General features: G+C 45.1%; 1 protein-coding gene across 1 annotated transcript in view; it reads left to right on the forward strand.

Moving 5' to 3' along the window:
* Positions 1 to 575: 575 nt before the first annotated feature.
* The window catches only part of NOX5 (NADPH oxidase 5), a 31,687-nt gene continuing 18,116 nt past the window's right edge, over positions 576 to 14,146 (forward strand). Inside the window, 4 exon segments of the mRNA XM_027123774.1 lie at positions 576 to 586; positions 11,759 to 11,828; positions 13,157 to 13,304; positions 13,307 to 13,323. Coding sequence (XP_026979575.1) covers positions 576 to 586; positions 11,759 to 11,828; positions 13,157 to 13,304; positions 13,307 to 13,323 — 246 coding nt within the window.

Here is a 14,146-nt window from a genome sequence, read left to right on the forward strand (position 1 = left end):
GCGATTTTATTCAGAAAGCCAGCAGACGAGAAGATGGTGGACTCGTGTCCCAAAGAACCATCTGCCCAGGTTTGGACGCTAGTTCCTTTTATAGAACAAAGAGGGGGAGGTGAGGAGGTAAAGTAAAAAGAAGGCGATCGGTTGTTGGAAATATTTCCTGATTCCGGCCAGACTCCAGAGGGGATGTGATAATTTCTTCCTTCCTGCAGCCATTCACAGGTGGGCCTGGTGTGTGTGTGTTGGGGGGTTCCTGTGAGCTAAACAAAGGTATTTTAACTTAACAGTCAGGCATGGGAGGCAGGGTTCCTGGAGAATGGGCCATTATGTATACTTTAAGCTCTAGGCAATATCCCTTGAGTGATTAACTTGTAGCAGAAGGAATACAATACAAAAGTTAAAGTGAAGCACCATCCCAACATGGAGTCAGATTTGTTCTTCCCTGTTTCAGGAGCAGTCCCTTTCTACAGGTAAGAAAGGTGGGGAACAGGGAGAGGAAGCACACTGGCCTCAGGCAACAAGTGGTGAGCCCAAGTGCTGATTCTGGGGGCGGTGGGGTGAGCGGGAGTATCGGGACCATGACCCCTGGGTAGGCAGTTGGGGCCACATGAACTCACCTATTTCTGCTTCAAGAAGACTAGTCAGGATTCTTTTTCTGGGACTTGGGAAACAAAGCAGGTGGTTGAGAATAATCAAAACGGCCTTCTGAATGAGTGAAAATGAACTGAGTGTCTCTTCTGGGTCAGGTGCTTCCTTGTGGTGTTTCATTGAATCCTCACAACCATGTGCTTTGGTATTCGGGGAAGACCCCCCTCACCCCCCACAGAGAACTCAGAGAGGGAGAGGGGGCTGCCAGGGAGGGCAGAGCTCCAGCCAAGGCCAGCCCCTCTCACTCACAGGTCTTGTTCCCATCAGGGGGCCCGCTGGCCACACTTGCCAAACAGCTGATTGTCCCACGTGAGTTCCATGAGTACAGTCAGCCCCTCCCTCCTGTCCCTGACCCAGTGCTGGGTACGGAGGAGATGCTCAGAACCAGAGCATGAGTGTCTTCCAGCCTATTTTAAAGTATTTGAAGCCACTGTTGTGAACTGCTCTCCCCCACCCCTCTTTCCACCTGTGTGCTCCTGTGTGCCAGAAAGCCTTCCAACAGCTAAAGGGAAAACAAGTCTTTCCCTTTAGCAGAAAACTATACCTCAGTGGGCTCCTAGGAAAGGAGCGCTGTGCTGGGAGTCTAGTACTGGAGCAAGCACAAGCCCACTGCAAGCTTCAGTTTCCCCATCTATGCCATGAGGGTGCCTTTGGTGAGCCTTAAGCCCTCGTCAGGGCCCATGGCCCCTGACCCTTTATGGGTGGAGCTTCCAATCTCTCCCAGGAGCAGGGCCCAAAAGGAATCCCTTTCTAGGTTTGCCATCCAGAGGCAGCCACACAGAGACCCCATCTCTGTGGTCCTTGCTGCTTTTCTACTTAAAAATAGTCCTCACTCAGCTTTGACTAGATCAAAGGGACACACTGCTGGAACTTGCTGGCCAGAGGCTGTCACTGTTAACTCTTGCCCGCTGGTTACAGGTGGATTATAGCAAGTCCTGTGGGGACTTGCTATAAGGAAGAAATAAGGCATATAAGTTCTGTGAGGGCAGGAACCGTTGGTCATCTATTTATCTCTTGGATGGCATAGAATATTTCTTGAAGGAATGTTTGAATGAAATAGGGAATGAGCAGAGGTGATTCCTACCTAGAGCTGATAGGCTCATTGCGGAGGGAAGAGATATATACACAAAAAGTTAAATAATGATCCAAGGACCAAGTTACCGTGCAAAGCAACGGTATGACATGTTGCAAGACAGCATTTGTGGTGCAGGAACACAGTGCAACTAATTCTGGGCTGAGGAGAGCAGGAAGAGCCTCTAGAAGAAGTTGGACTTTGGGCTGGACCTTGAGGGGTGAGTCCGGTTTGAGGGGTGTGGAGCCCCCAGATGCTTGCTCTGAAGAGGCAGTTCCTGCAAAGTTTCCGTGTTGGAAACAAGCAAAACACGCTCAAGCTCTCCAACAGAGGATGTGTCTCTGCTCTGGAGAGAAGGGAGACTGGACATGACTGGCGGGGCTCAGAGTGTTCTGGCCCAGGCTCTGCCCCTCAGTTTGTCTGCCTGACAGATGGAGGTCAGAATGTCTACCCCACTGGGATCTTGTTGGGATTTCCTGGGATGTGTTTGCACAAGCATTTTGCGGTCTGCGAAATGTTTTGCAAATATTCACTGTAATCCCAAGATGAAACCTGTTGCTCAAGGCAGGCACAGTGTTTGTTCTCTCTGTGTTTTCCTCAAGCTGAGGGATGGCGACTCAAGGCCCAGGAAACAAACACTGACCAAATCAGTAACCGTTTATGGAGCTGCTACTGTGGGTGGAGCCCCACAGGGGATACAAGAGGAGTAAGACGGGTCCCAGCCATCCAGGGCTTAAAAAGGAGATAAGAAAAGCGGGTGAAAACTTAATATCCCCTGAGATTTTGTATATCAGCTGAAAATGATAATAGAACTTGCTGGAATGATATTAGGTCAACTTAACTGCCCTGTTTTCCATGAGAAGGTCATTTCAACCCCAAAGGTGTGAGACTGGGGTGGGGTGATAGGCCATATTCCATCTCATTAGCATGAACCCTAGTGACATCAGCAGGAAAATAGAGCCTCTGCTTACTGTTCTTGGCCCCAGGGAACAGCTTCTTGTGAGCCTCTCTCCCAGACACAAGGTGCATAATGTGGGTGAGGTCAACTTTGATGGTTCTAAAAATGTATACCCCTGTGTCTGCTCTTACACTGTGTGCCAAGGCAGGGAGAACAGGAGAAAATCTCCATTGAGCAGAGGAGGGACTGGATCCTGAACAGGGGAGGTGACTTTCCCAGGCCAGACAGTGAGTTAGCCTGGGCATAGAAGCCCCCTCTCCTGATTAATGCCTGGAGCTGTTTCGGTTCCTGCTGACCCTGCTTAGAACTGGAGTTGGGCATCGGGAACGGTTGACTGGAGTGGGGAGATTCCTCTGCGGGATGCTGATGTGGCTGGTCTACTACAGTCATTCACTAAATATCAATTGAGTAACTATTATAATCCAGGCACTGCTCTAGTGTTGAGATTCATTTGAGAATAAAACAGACTCAAGTCCCCGCCCTTATGGAGCTTACTTTCTAGTGGGGGAGGAGGCAGACAAAAAACAATAAGGAAGCACATTATATAGCACATTAGAAGATGGAACGTGCTGTGGAAAGAAGGGAGTAGAGCAGGATAATGGGGATCAGTAGTTTGGGGTGGGTGAGAACCACCTTTAAGACAGGGTGCTCAGGGTAGACTTCATTAAGAAGGTGTGAGATGAGCAAAAGCTTGAAGGAGGGGAGGGAGTTAGCCAGGTAGATCTCTGGAAGAAGAATGTTCCAGGCAGAGGGAATGGTCAGTGCAAAGGCCCTGGGGCAGAAGTGTGCCTGGTATGTTCAAGAAGTACTGAGGAGGCCAGTGTGGCTGGAGCTGAGTGAGCAAGGGGAGAGCCCAAGATGAGGGCACAGAGGTCATGGGGCCATGTCATGGGGGGAATACGGAGGGCTTTGTGGTTATTCTAAGTGGGATGAGAAACCATCTAAAGGTTTTAAGCTGGGGAGTGGCTCATTAATTTACATTTGAAAAGGATCTCCAGGGCCCTGAATAGAGAACAGACTATAAAGGGATGAGGGTGGAACAGAGGGTGAGTTAGGAGGCTGTCCAGGTGAGCAGCGATGGTCCCTCTGGCTAGGGTGGGACCTAAGGAGGGGCAGTCAGATTCTATATCTATTTGTAATGTAGAAGTAGAAGCAGCAAGATTTGCTTGTGGGTTGGATGTCAGACATGTGGGAAAGAAAGGAATAGATGAGTACTCCATAGTTCTGAGGTGAATGGGGAAGGGGTCGTTTACTGAGATGGGAACAGTGGGTGGCTCAGAGTTAGGGATACCGTGAGTCCAGTTTTGGACGTGTTAAGTTTGAGATGCATATTGACATCCAAGTGGAGATGTTAACTGGCCATTGGAATTACTGGACCACAGTTCAGGGCCAAGGTTGGGAATGGAGACATGCACTTGTTGATGAGCTAGTTGACAAGGAATTTAGTTTAGATAGAAAAGATAGGCTGAGCCCAACTTATAAAGGCCAGATAAAAGAACAGGATCTATCCATAAGTCAGGACACTGAGAAGGAGACAGTGAGTTAGAAGGAAACCAGGAAAGGGTGGGATTCTCGAAGTCAAGAGAAGACAGAGGTTCAAGAAGGAAAAAGAATTCACCTTTGTCAAACTGCTAAGGGCTGAGAATGACCCCTTGGCTTGGCCATGAGGACATTGTTGTTCATCTTATTAAGAAAGGTTTCCTTGGGCAATAGAAATCTGATTGGAGTGGGTTCCAAAAATAAAAGGGAAATGACGAAGTGGAGACTGAATATAAGCAACTCTTTCAGGAGGTTTTGCTATTAAGGAGAAACTGGGCAATAGCTAGAGGAAAATGATGCAGAAAGCAAGGAGATAATTGCAGGTCACAATCCTCAAGTGGGTGAGAGGATGAGGACTTCAGGGCACAGGGGGCGAGGCAGCTGCAGAGAGGAGCACATGCAGGTGAGCCATCATTTTCCCTATGGCTTGTCCACATCTCAGCTGCCTTTCTGGACTCATCCTGGCAGAGGAAAGCGGCCGTAGCAGTGTTCCCACCCTACAGCAAGCAGAGCAAATCCATGGGCTACAGACTCAGGTCTTAAAATCAGCCCAAAGAATCAACAAATAATATGTTGTAGGGCTGGAGTGAAGATACCATGCTTTTGACAAAAAAAAATGTAGAAGAAAAGTGTTCTAAGCCAAAAAAAAACCAGTTGGGAGTATGTCATGTAACGAAGCTCTGTGTCCCCTCTACAGTAAAATATGTCCTACTTTACCCAAGAAATGAGGAAAAGAGGTTTTCACTATTTTTCCTTCCATGATGATGTTTCACTTTGTTACTAATCAGACTAAGGCAAATAAAAATTGAAAATACTGGGCTTCCCTGGTGGCACAGTGGTTGAGAGTCCGCCTGCCGATGCAGGGGACACGGGTTCATGCCCCGGTCCGGGAAGATCCCATGTGGAGCGGAGTGGCTGGGCCCGTGAGCCATGGTCACTGAGCCTGCGCGTCCGGAGCCTGTGCTCTGCAACGGGAGAGACCACAACAGTGAGAGGCCACAACAATGAGACGCCCGTGTACCACAAAAAAAAAAAATCGCAAAATATCATTTTTTGCCAAATGGACAAATATTTTTTTTGTCTTGTTATCTCATTTTTTTTAACATCTTTATTGGAGTATAATTGCTTTACAATGCTATGTTAGTTTCTGCTTTATAACAAAGTGAATCAGTTATACATATACATATGTTCCCATATCTCTTCCCTCTTGCATCTCGGTGCTTTGTGACCACCTAGAGGGGTGGGATAGGGAGGGTGGGAGGGAGGGAAATGCAAGTGGACAAATATTTTAAGGGATAATTCTTAGTATTCAAAAATGTTCTGTTAAACAGGCATTTCTTAAAACATGGGTGGGAGTGAAAAATTGGTTCAAGATCTTTGAGAAGCAGTTTGGCTATTGGCTGTAACCAAAAGACTTAGGAAATTTCATACTTCTTGGGCGCAGTAATTCCTCTTTTGGGAATCCAGCCTAGAGAAACCATTGGAAACTTGGACAAAGATTTAATAACAAGATTTCTCAAAAACTTGTTTATGGTAATGGAATAAATATAAGAAAGTTAACTGTCCAAACATAGAAGACTAGTTTACAACATTTTTGACACATTCATGTTTAATAATATGGAGAAATGTTTAACATATGTTGGTAAGTGAAAAAAAGTTACAAAATTATTCCAAGTGAATTATTCAATTCCATCTTAGGGATTGTACATCCACTCTTCAATTAGGTCTAGACTAAAAATTATGTATTGAATTATTTAAAATTTTAATAACCATATGTGTCTCCATATTTCTAGTTGCATTTTCTTCATACCAGCTGGGCTGGTTTCATTTCTGCCCATTTTTATTTAAGTTCTTATTCTTTTTTTTATGAATGTTTTTCTTTCCTTTCCTTCTTTGAGAATTCTAAATATGCTTAATGTCTATTATTTTCACTTCTTACAAAATGAATTCCCCCTATTATTGGTTTGATTGGCTGTCTTCTTTGCAGTCATTCTTTTGAGGTCTTTTGGAATACCAGCTTTTTGACTCATCTTGAATGGTGTGTGTGTGTGTGTGTGTGTGTGTGTGTGTGTGTGTGTGTGTGTGTGGTGTTTGTGTTCAGCCCTTCTCTAGAAGTTCTGCATTGCTTCCACCCAGCTTCCTGGTCCCCTCAGTTCAACATTAGCCTTACCTTGGTGGCCTCGGGCTCCCATCCAGGGAGAGCTGAGGATACCATGGGTCCAGTCACCAAGCAGCAGTTGTTGTGGTCCAGCTCTTGGCTAGGAGGCTAAGTACAAAATATAAATCACAGTCCCAGGCAATGGTCAGACACAGCTTTTTCCAGCCCTCTCCCATAAGCAGGGGCATGGCATGTTTCTGCTTCATCTCTGGTCAACAGAGATGTTTATCTTATTTGAGATCAGTTGGTCTTTTAAACTAAAAAAAAATTTTTTTATCTATCATTGCTTTGTATGTGGTACAGATGAGGGGGCCTCAAAGAGTGAATGTAATACCATCTTAACCAGAAGTCCCAAGTCTCAGCTTCTTACTTTTCTGACTCTGGCTTGTGGCTATGAAGAAGTGTCATTAGCATTTATGCCCACCTTTTGCTAACTGCTTTGCTTACTCCACTCCCAATTTTCCCCAGGTACTTGGGTGTCTCACATGTGCTCACGAGCCAGCCTGCTCAAATCCCACCAATCTCGTGCTCCTGGAGCTGTCTACTACCTGGCAGCCCTCCTACTGGCTGTACTGTCCTAGCACCTCCCAGTAGAGGGGTGATCTCCTGGACTTCCAAACATTCAAGACCCCCGAGTCCAAACAGTACCGGAGTCTCCTGCAGTCCCTGCAAAGAACTCCCTGCCTTCCCTGTCTCTTCAGAGAACTCAGACCAGAGTTCAAGGGCAGAGCTGAAGAACAGACCCGTGCTTCCCTCTCCTTCTTCCCAGGTTTCACCCCCAAGCCCTCCACTTACAGTGTTCTCCTCAGTGGCCCCTTTCACACAGGTGACACTGATTTCTAGGAGACAGCAGTGAGCAGTCCTGAGACAGATCTTAGTTCCCCTGTATAGGAATTGAACCTGGGTAGCCTGGATGAAAACCAGGAATCCAAGCCGTTAGTCCACCAGGGGCTAGAGGCTAGAAGCAAAGTGCCTCTAGCTCTTTCCCCCATTGAAAGCAAGAATGTTTCAAGGAGGCAAAAACTGCAAAATAGGTACAAAGTTTATTACTAGAGACACAGCCCAATGTATGGGAGAGCACACAGAGAAAGAGTGTATTTATTTAAGTCAGAAGCAAGGCAGAAATACACACCCAGGGAGAAAGGGTATAGCCATCCTTCCTAATGAGGAGGAGTGCAGGAAAGAGGTGATTTAAATCACTTACATATGACACTTCTTCCTGGTCTTTGTTTACCTTTGGCCAAATATCTGGTTTCTTTTTCCACACCTGACCTGCCCTAGGACCCTCCCCAACATGCCTGCCAACTTTTTGCTAAGATGGTTCCCACTGCAGAGGCCTGTGGCGGTATGTCCCACACCTATTATGGGATGGCGCCCTCTCCCTTTTTGACCCCCAAGGAGCCTTCCCGCCCATGTGCAGACAGGGAAGTTTTCCTTGACCTCCGGAGCGGTCATCTTATCTCTTTACTTCAGCAGAGCTCATCTTCTGCCACTAGCTTTGTCCTTGGAGCATCTGGGTGAGAGCAAAGCTTCAGTTTTCCTCCACTTGACACGTACCAGCTGTCCAGCCCAGGGGCCCATTTATCTCCTACCTCAAAACCAGTTCATGTGAATGAGTCCATCACACACAACCCCCCTCTGAATCCCAGGCTGGGCTACCTTCTGCATGTGACTAGAAATAGATGCTCAACATTAGCAGTGATTTTATTTGGGTAGGTAGATTATAGTGATTTTTAAAAAAATCTTTTTTAAAGTGTGTGTGTGCTTTTAGGTATTTTTCTAATTCTCTACAGTTAATGTTTATAATTTTGTAATCATGCAACAATATTATTGGGGACATTTCGGTTTCTTCCATGTCCTGGCGATTGTAAATAGTGCTGCAATGAATATTGTGGTATGTGTATCTTTTTGAATTATGGTTTTCTCAGGGTATATGCCCGATAGTGGGATTGCTGGGTCATATGGTAGTTCTATTTTTAGATTTTTAAGGAATCTCCATATTGTTCTCCATAGTGGCTGTATCAATTTACATTCCCACCAACAGTGCAGGAGGGTTCCCTCTTCTCCACACCCTCTCCAGCAAGTATTGTTTGTAGATTTTTTGATGATGGCCACTCTGACCTGTGTGAGGTGATATCTCATTGTAGTTTTGATTTGCACTTCTCTAATAATTAGTGATGTTGCGCAGCTTTTCATGTGCTTCTTGGCCATCTGTATGTCTTCTATGGAGAAATGTCTATTTAGGTCTTCTGCCCATTTTTGGATTGGGTGGTTTGTTTTTTAAATATTGAGCTGCATGAGCTGTTTATATATTTTGGAGATTAATCCTTTGTCCGATTATTCATTTGCAAATATATTCTCCCATTCTGAGGGTTGTCTTTTCCTCTCGTTTAGGGTTTCCTTTGCTGTGCAAAAGCTTTGAAGTTTCATTAGGTCCCATTTGTTTATTTTTATTTCCATTACTCTAGGAGGTGGATCAAAAAAGATCTTGCTGTGAGTTATGTCAAAGAGTGTTCATCCTATGTTTTCCTCTAAGAGTTTTATAGTGTCCAGTCTTACATTTAGGTCTCTAATCCACTTTGAGTTAATTTTTGTGTATGGTGTTAGCAAGTGTTCTAATTTCATTCTTTTACATGTAGCTGTCCAGTTTTTCCAGCACCACTTATTGAAGAGACTGTCTTTTCTCCATTGTATATCCTTGCCTCCTTTGTCATAGATTAGTTGACCATAAGTGCGTGGGTTTATCTCTGGGCCTTCTATCCTGTTCAATTGATCTATATTTCTGTTTTTGTGCCAGTACCATATTGTCTTGATGACTGTAGCTTTGTAGTATAGTCTGAAGTCAGGGAATCTGATTCCTCCAGCTCAGTTTTTTTCCCTCAAGACTGCTTTGGCTATTCGGGGTCTTTTATGTCTCCATACAAATTTTAAGATTTTTTGTTCTAGTTCTGTAAAAAATGCCATTGGTAATTTGATAGGGATTGCATTGAATCTGTAGATTGCTTTGGGTAGTATAGTCACTTTCACAATATTGATTCTTCCCATCCAAGAACATGGTATATGTCTCCATCTGTTGGTATCATCTTTAATTTCTGTCATCAGTGTCTTATAGTTTAATGCATACAGGTCTTTTGTCTCCCTAGGTAGGTTTATTCCTAGGTATTTTTTTTCTTTTTGTTGCAATGATAAATGGGAGTGTTTCCTTAATTTCTCTTTCAGATTTTTCATCATTAGTGTGTAGGAATGCAAGAGATTTCTGTGCATTAATTTTGTATCCTGCAACTTTACCAAATTCATTGATTAGCTCTAGTAGTTTTCTGGTGGCATCTTTAGGATTTTCTATGTATAGTATCATGTCATCTGTGAACAGTAAGAGTTTTACTTCTTCTTTTCCAATTTGTATTTCTTTTCCTTCTCTGATTGCAATGGCTAGGACTTCCAAAACTATGTTGAATAATAGTGACGAGAGTGGACATCCTTGTCTTGTTCCTGATCTTAGAGAAAATGCTGTCAGTTTTTCACCATGGAGAATGATGTTTGCTGTGGGTTTGTCATATGGCCTTTATTATGTTGAAGTAGGTTCCCTCTATGCCCACTTTCTGGAGAGCTTTTATCATAAATGGGTGTTGAATTTTGTCAAAAGCTTTTTCTGCATCTATTGAGATGATCATATGGTTTTTATTCTTCAATTTGTTAATATGGTGTATCACATTGATTGATTTGTGTATATTGATGAATCCTTGCATCTCTGGGATAAATCCCACTTGATCATGGTGTATGATCCTTTTAATATGTTGTTGGATTCTGTTTGCTAGTATTTTGTTGAGGATTTTTGCATCTATATTCGCCAGTGATATTGGTCTGTAATTTCCTTTTTTTGTGGTATCTTTATCTGGTTTTTGTATCAGGGTGATGGTGGCCTCATAGTATGAGTTTGGGAGTGTTCCTTCCTCTGCAATTTTTGGAAGAGTTTGAGAAGGATGGATGTTAGCTCTTCTCTAAATGTTTGATAGAATTCACCTGTGAAGCCATCTAGTCCTGGACTTTTGTTTGTTGGAAGATTTTTAATCACAGTTTCAATTTCATTACTTGTGATTGGTCTGTTCATATTTTCTATTTCTTCCTGGTTCAGTCTTGGAAGGTATACCTTTCTTAGAATTTGTCCATTTCTTCCAGGTCGTCCATTTTATTGGCATAGAGTTGCTTGTAGTAGTCTCTTAGGATGCTTTGTATTTCTGCGGTGTCTGTTGTAACTTCTTTTTCATTTCGAATTTTATTGATTTGAGTCCTCTCCCTCTTTTTCTTGATGAGTCTGGCTAATGGTTTATCAATTTTGTTTATCTTCTCAAAGAAGCATCTTTTAGTTTTATTGATCTTTGCTATTGTTTTCTTTGTTTCTATTTCATTTATTTCTGCTCTGATCTTTAGATTTCTTTCCTTCTGCTAACTTTGGGGTTTGTTTGTTCTTCTCCTTTAGGTGTAACGTTAGATTGTTTATTTGAGATTTTTCTTCTTTCTTGAGGTAGGCTTGTATAGCTATAAACTTCCCTCTTAGAACTGCTTTTGATGCATCCCATAGGTTTTGGATCATCGTGTTTTTCATTGTCATTTATCTCTAGGTATTTTTTATTTCCTCTTTGATTTCTTTAGTGATCTCTTGGTTATTTAATAACGTATTGTTTAGCCTCCATGTGTTTGTTTTTTCCTTTTTTCCCCTGTAATTGATTTCTAATTTCATAGCGTTGTGGTCAGAAAAGATGCTTGGTATGATTTCAATTTTCTTAAATTTACTGAGGCTTGATTTGTGACCCAAGATGTGATCTATCCTGTAGAATGTTCCGTGCACACTTGAGAAGAAAGTGTAATCTGCTGTTTTTGGATGGAATGTCCTATAAATATCAATTAAATCTATCTGGTCTATTGTGTCATTTAAAGCTTGTGTTTCCTTATTAATTTTCTGTCTGGATGATCTATACATTGGTGTAAGTGAGGTGTTAAAGTCCCCCACTATTACTGTGTTACTGTCAATTTCCTCTTTTAGAGCTGTTAGCAGTTGCCTTATATATTGAGGTGCTCCTATGTTGGGGGCATATATATTTATAATTGTTATATCTTCTTCTCGGATTGATCCCTTGATCATTATGTAGTGTCCTTCCTTGTCTCTTGTAACATTCTTTATTTTTTATTTATTTATTTTTTTTGCGGTATGCAGGCCTTTCACTGTTGTGGTCTCTCCAGTTGCAGAGCACAGTCATCCAGATGCGCAGGCTCAGCGGCCATGGCTCACGGGCCCAGCCACTCCACGGCATGTGGGATCTTCCCGGACCGGGGCACGAACCCGTGTCCCCTGCATCAGCAGGCGGACTCCCAACCACTGCGCCACCAGGGAAGCCCTACTGCTGCTTCTCATGTCCGCCTGCTCCAGCTCCTGTGTCCGCAGGAGCGGCCACTTTGAGGCGCCCCAGCCCTTGCCCCTTTGCCTGTCCCATCCTGGGCTCCCAACTTCATTTCATGCTGCGTTCCCTCTAAATTACTCCAGAGCCCAGGAAGCTCCAGGCGGTCTGTGTACTATGGATGTGTGATTTGGGGTTCTGCCATTGGGCAGTAGTTTTATGTCTGCTGAGTTAAATGTTCTGCTCTAGAAGATTCTTCTGGCTTTTTTGCTGGCTTATCCCCTTGCTCTAATTGGATTAAACTGAGCACAGGGAGGGGAAGGAACACAGGCTTTCGGGATTCTAATCCCCACCCCACTACTTACGGGTCACTCATTGTCGTCATCTGTAAAACGGAGCTATAATTCTCTACCTTAGGAGTTATTAATATTTTAGGAATTAAATGAGATAATACATGTGAAGCCAATAACTACACACACCTGGCACATGGTCAGTCCAAAAGTATTAGGTCTAGTTTTGCTTTCCTCTCTCTAGCCTCCTCGAGATACAAGAGGTCGCAGAGGATTTGGTTGGGAGACAGGAACTGTCCCTTGGACTGATCTGGTCACATCAGAAGTAGACATATATATGTATACATATACACAGCACCTACTTGGGGCCAGCAATGATCCTTTGAAGTCAGAATCAGCATCCTCATTTGACCCATGAGGAATCTGACTCTCAGAAAAGTAACTTACCAGGCCAAGGTCCCACAGCTAGTAGCAGAGCAGGTATTAAAACTCAGGGCTGGCTTCCCTGGTGGCGCAGTGGTTGAGAGTCCACCTGCCGATGCAGGGGACGCGGGTTCGTGCCCCGGTCTGGGAAGATCCCACATGCCGCAGAGCAGCTGGGCCTGTGAGCCATGGCCGCTGAGCCTGTGAGTCCGGAGCCTGTGCTCCGCAACGGGAGAGGCCACAACTGTGAGAGGCTCGCGTACTGCAAAAAAAAAAACAACCAAAAAAAACCCTCAGGGCTTTGCTCTTTCTCCTCCACTCCCAGAACACCATTGCTGTCTTTCCTTCCTTCCTGCTGAGAAAGCATCAGTGAGACACTGATGCTCATGAGCCCATCAGAGGGGGCAGTTCACTCTGCCCAGAGCACCCCCAGGCAGATGTTCCAGATGTTTGCCACTAGCACCAAGAATCTTCCCTTACAGACTTTCTGGACCAAGCCCCCAGAACAGAGAGGCAACGAAGCTTCCCACCCCCAACCTCCTACCCAAGCCTGTTCCCAGGAGAGGGTGTGTGTGGCCAAGGCTCTGGGCACAGTCCTGGCTTTAAGGATGGCCGTGAACCTTGGCTCTGTTCCACCCCCAGGGCCTGACTCTGGCAACTTACTCCCCACCCCAACAGGTGTTCTATTGGACCCACCTGTCCTACCTCCCATGTCTGCACGGGCCCAACTTCTGGAAGTAGCTGCTGGTCCCTGGCATCTTGTTCTTCCTGGAGAAGGCCGTTGGCCTGGCCGCATCCCTCATGGAGGCCCTGTGCATCGTGGAAGTCATCTCCTCCCTTCCAAGGTGCAAAGGGGGCCTGACGAGCCAAGGGGAGTCACAGGTGGTGGGGTGCAGAAGCTGAGTACTCTGTTAGACCCCCGCTCCCAAGGAAATGGGGCACCCCATCACAGTGGAGAAGATAAGCAAAGTGCAAGACTCGATCTAGCCCTCCGGGAGTGACACTTCTGGAAGGGGAATAACAGGTAAGCAGGGTACCACTAAAGGCCAGTGTGCACAGAATACCTTCAGTAAGTATATATTAGTGTCTGCAAGGTGGCAGGCCCTGCACTAGGTGACAGAGATGCAGAGAAGGCTCAGCCACTGTCCCGCTCTCCATGGGCATCCAGGCTAGTAGGAGAGCAGCCCTTCCGTTACAGTGCAGGGCTGTGTTGGTAAGAGAAGAATCCCAGGAGGTGTTAAAACTCTGTCTTTGAGAGATCAGAGAAGCTTCAGAATGAGAGGGGAGCTGCCTTTTCAGGGTTTTGAAAGATGAATAGGAGTTTGTTGGATAGACAAGACAGGGAAGGGTTTGCTTGGATAAGGAACAGCATGGGCAAAGGCACAGAGTTATGAAAGGGCATACTGTGCTTGGGGGACTACAGGTAGTTTGGCACAGCTGGAGCCAAGGTGCCAGGGAGAAGCTGGAGGGGTGGGCAGGACCTAAGGGTGAGTGGCCTCACCCTGCAGACCATGGGAAACCCTTGAGCAGGGTGAGGGATGGGTGGGCAGTGGTATTGAGGTGCTTTATACTCCAGCTGCATTTCTTTACTCGCTCTGTAGAAGATGGCTTGGAGGGGACCACTGGGGAGGCTGTTGCATACATGTAGATGAGAGCTCACGGGAGCCT

Source organism: Aethalodelphis obliquidens, unplaced genomic scaffold, assembly GCF_003676395.1.
Source record: "Aethalodelphis obliquidens isolate GAN/ISIS:26980383/991018 unplaced genomic scaffold, ASM367639v1 scaffold26, whole genome shotgun sequence".
In the NCBI taxonomy this organism is placed as follows: Eukaryota; Metazoa; Chordata; class Mammalia; order Artiodactyla; family Delphinidae; genus Aethalodelphis; species Aethalodelphis obliquidens.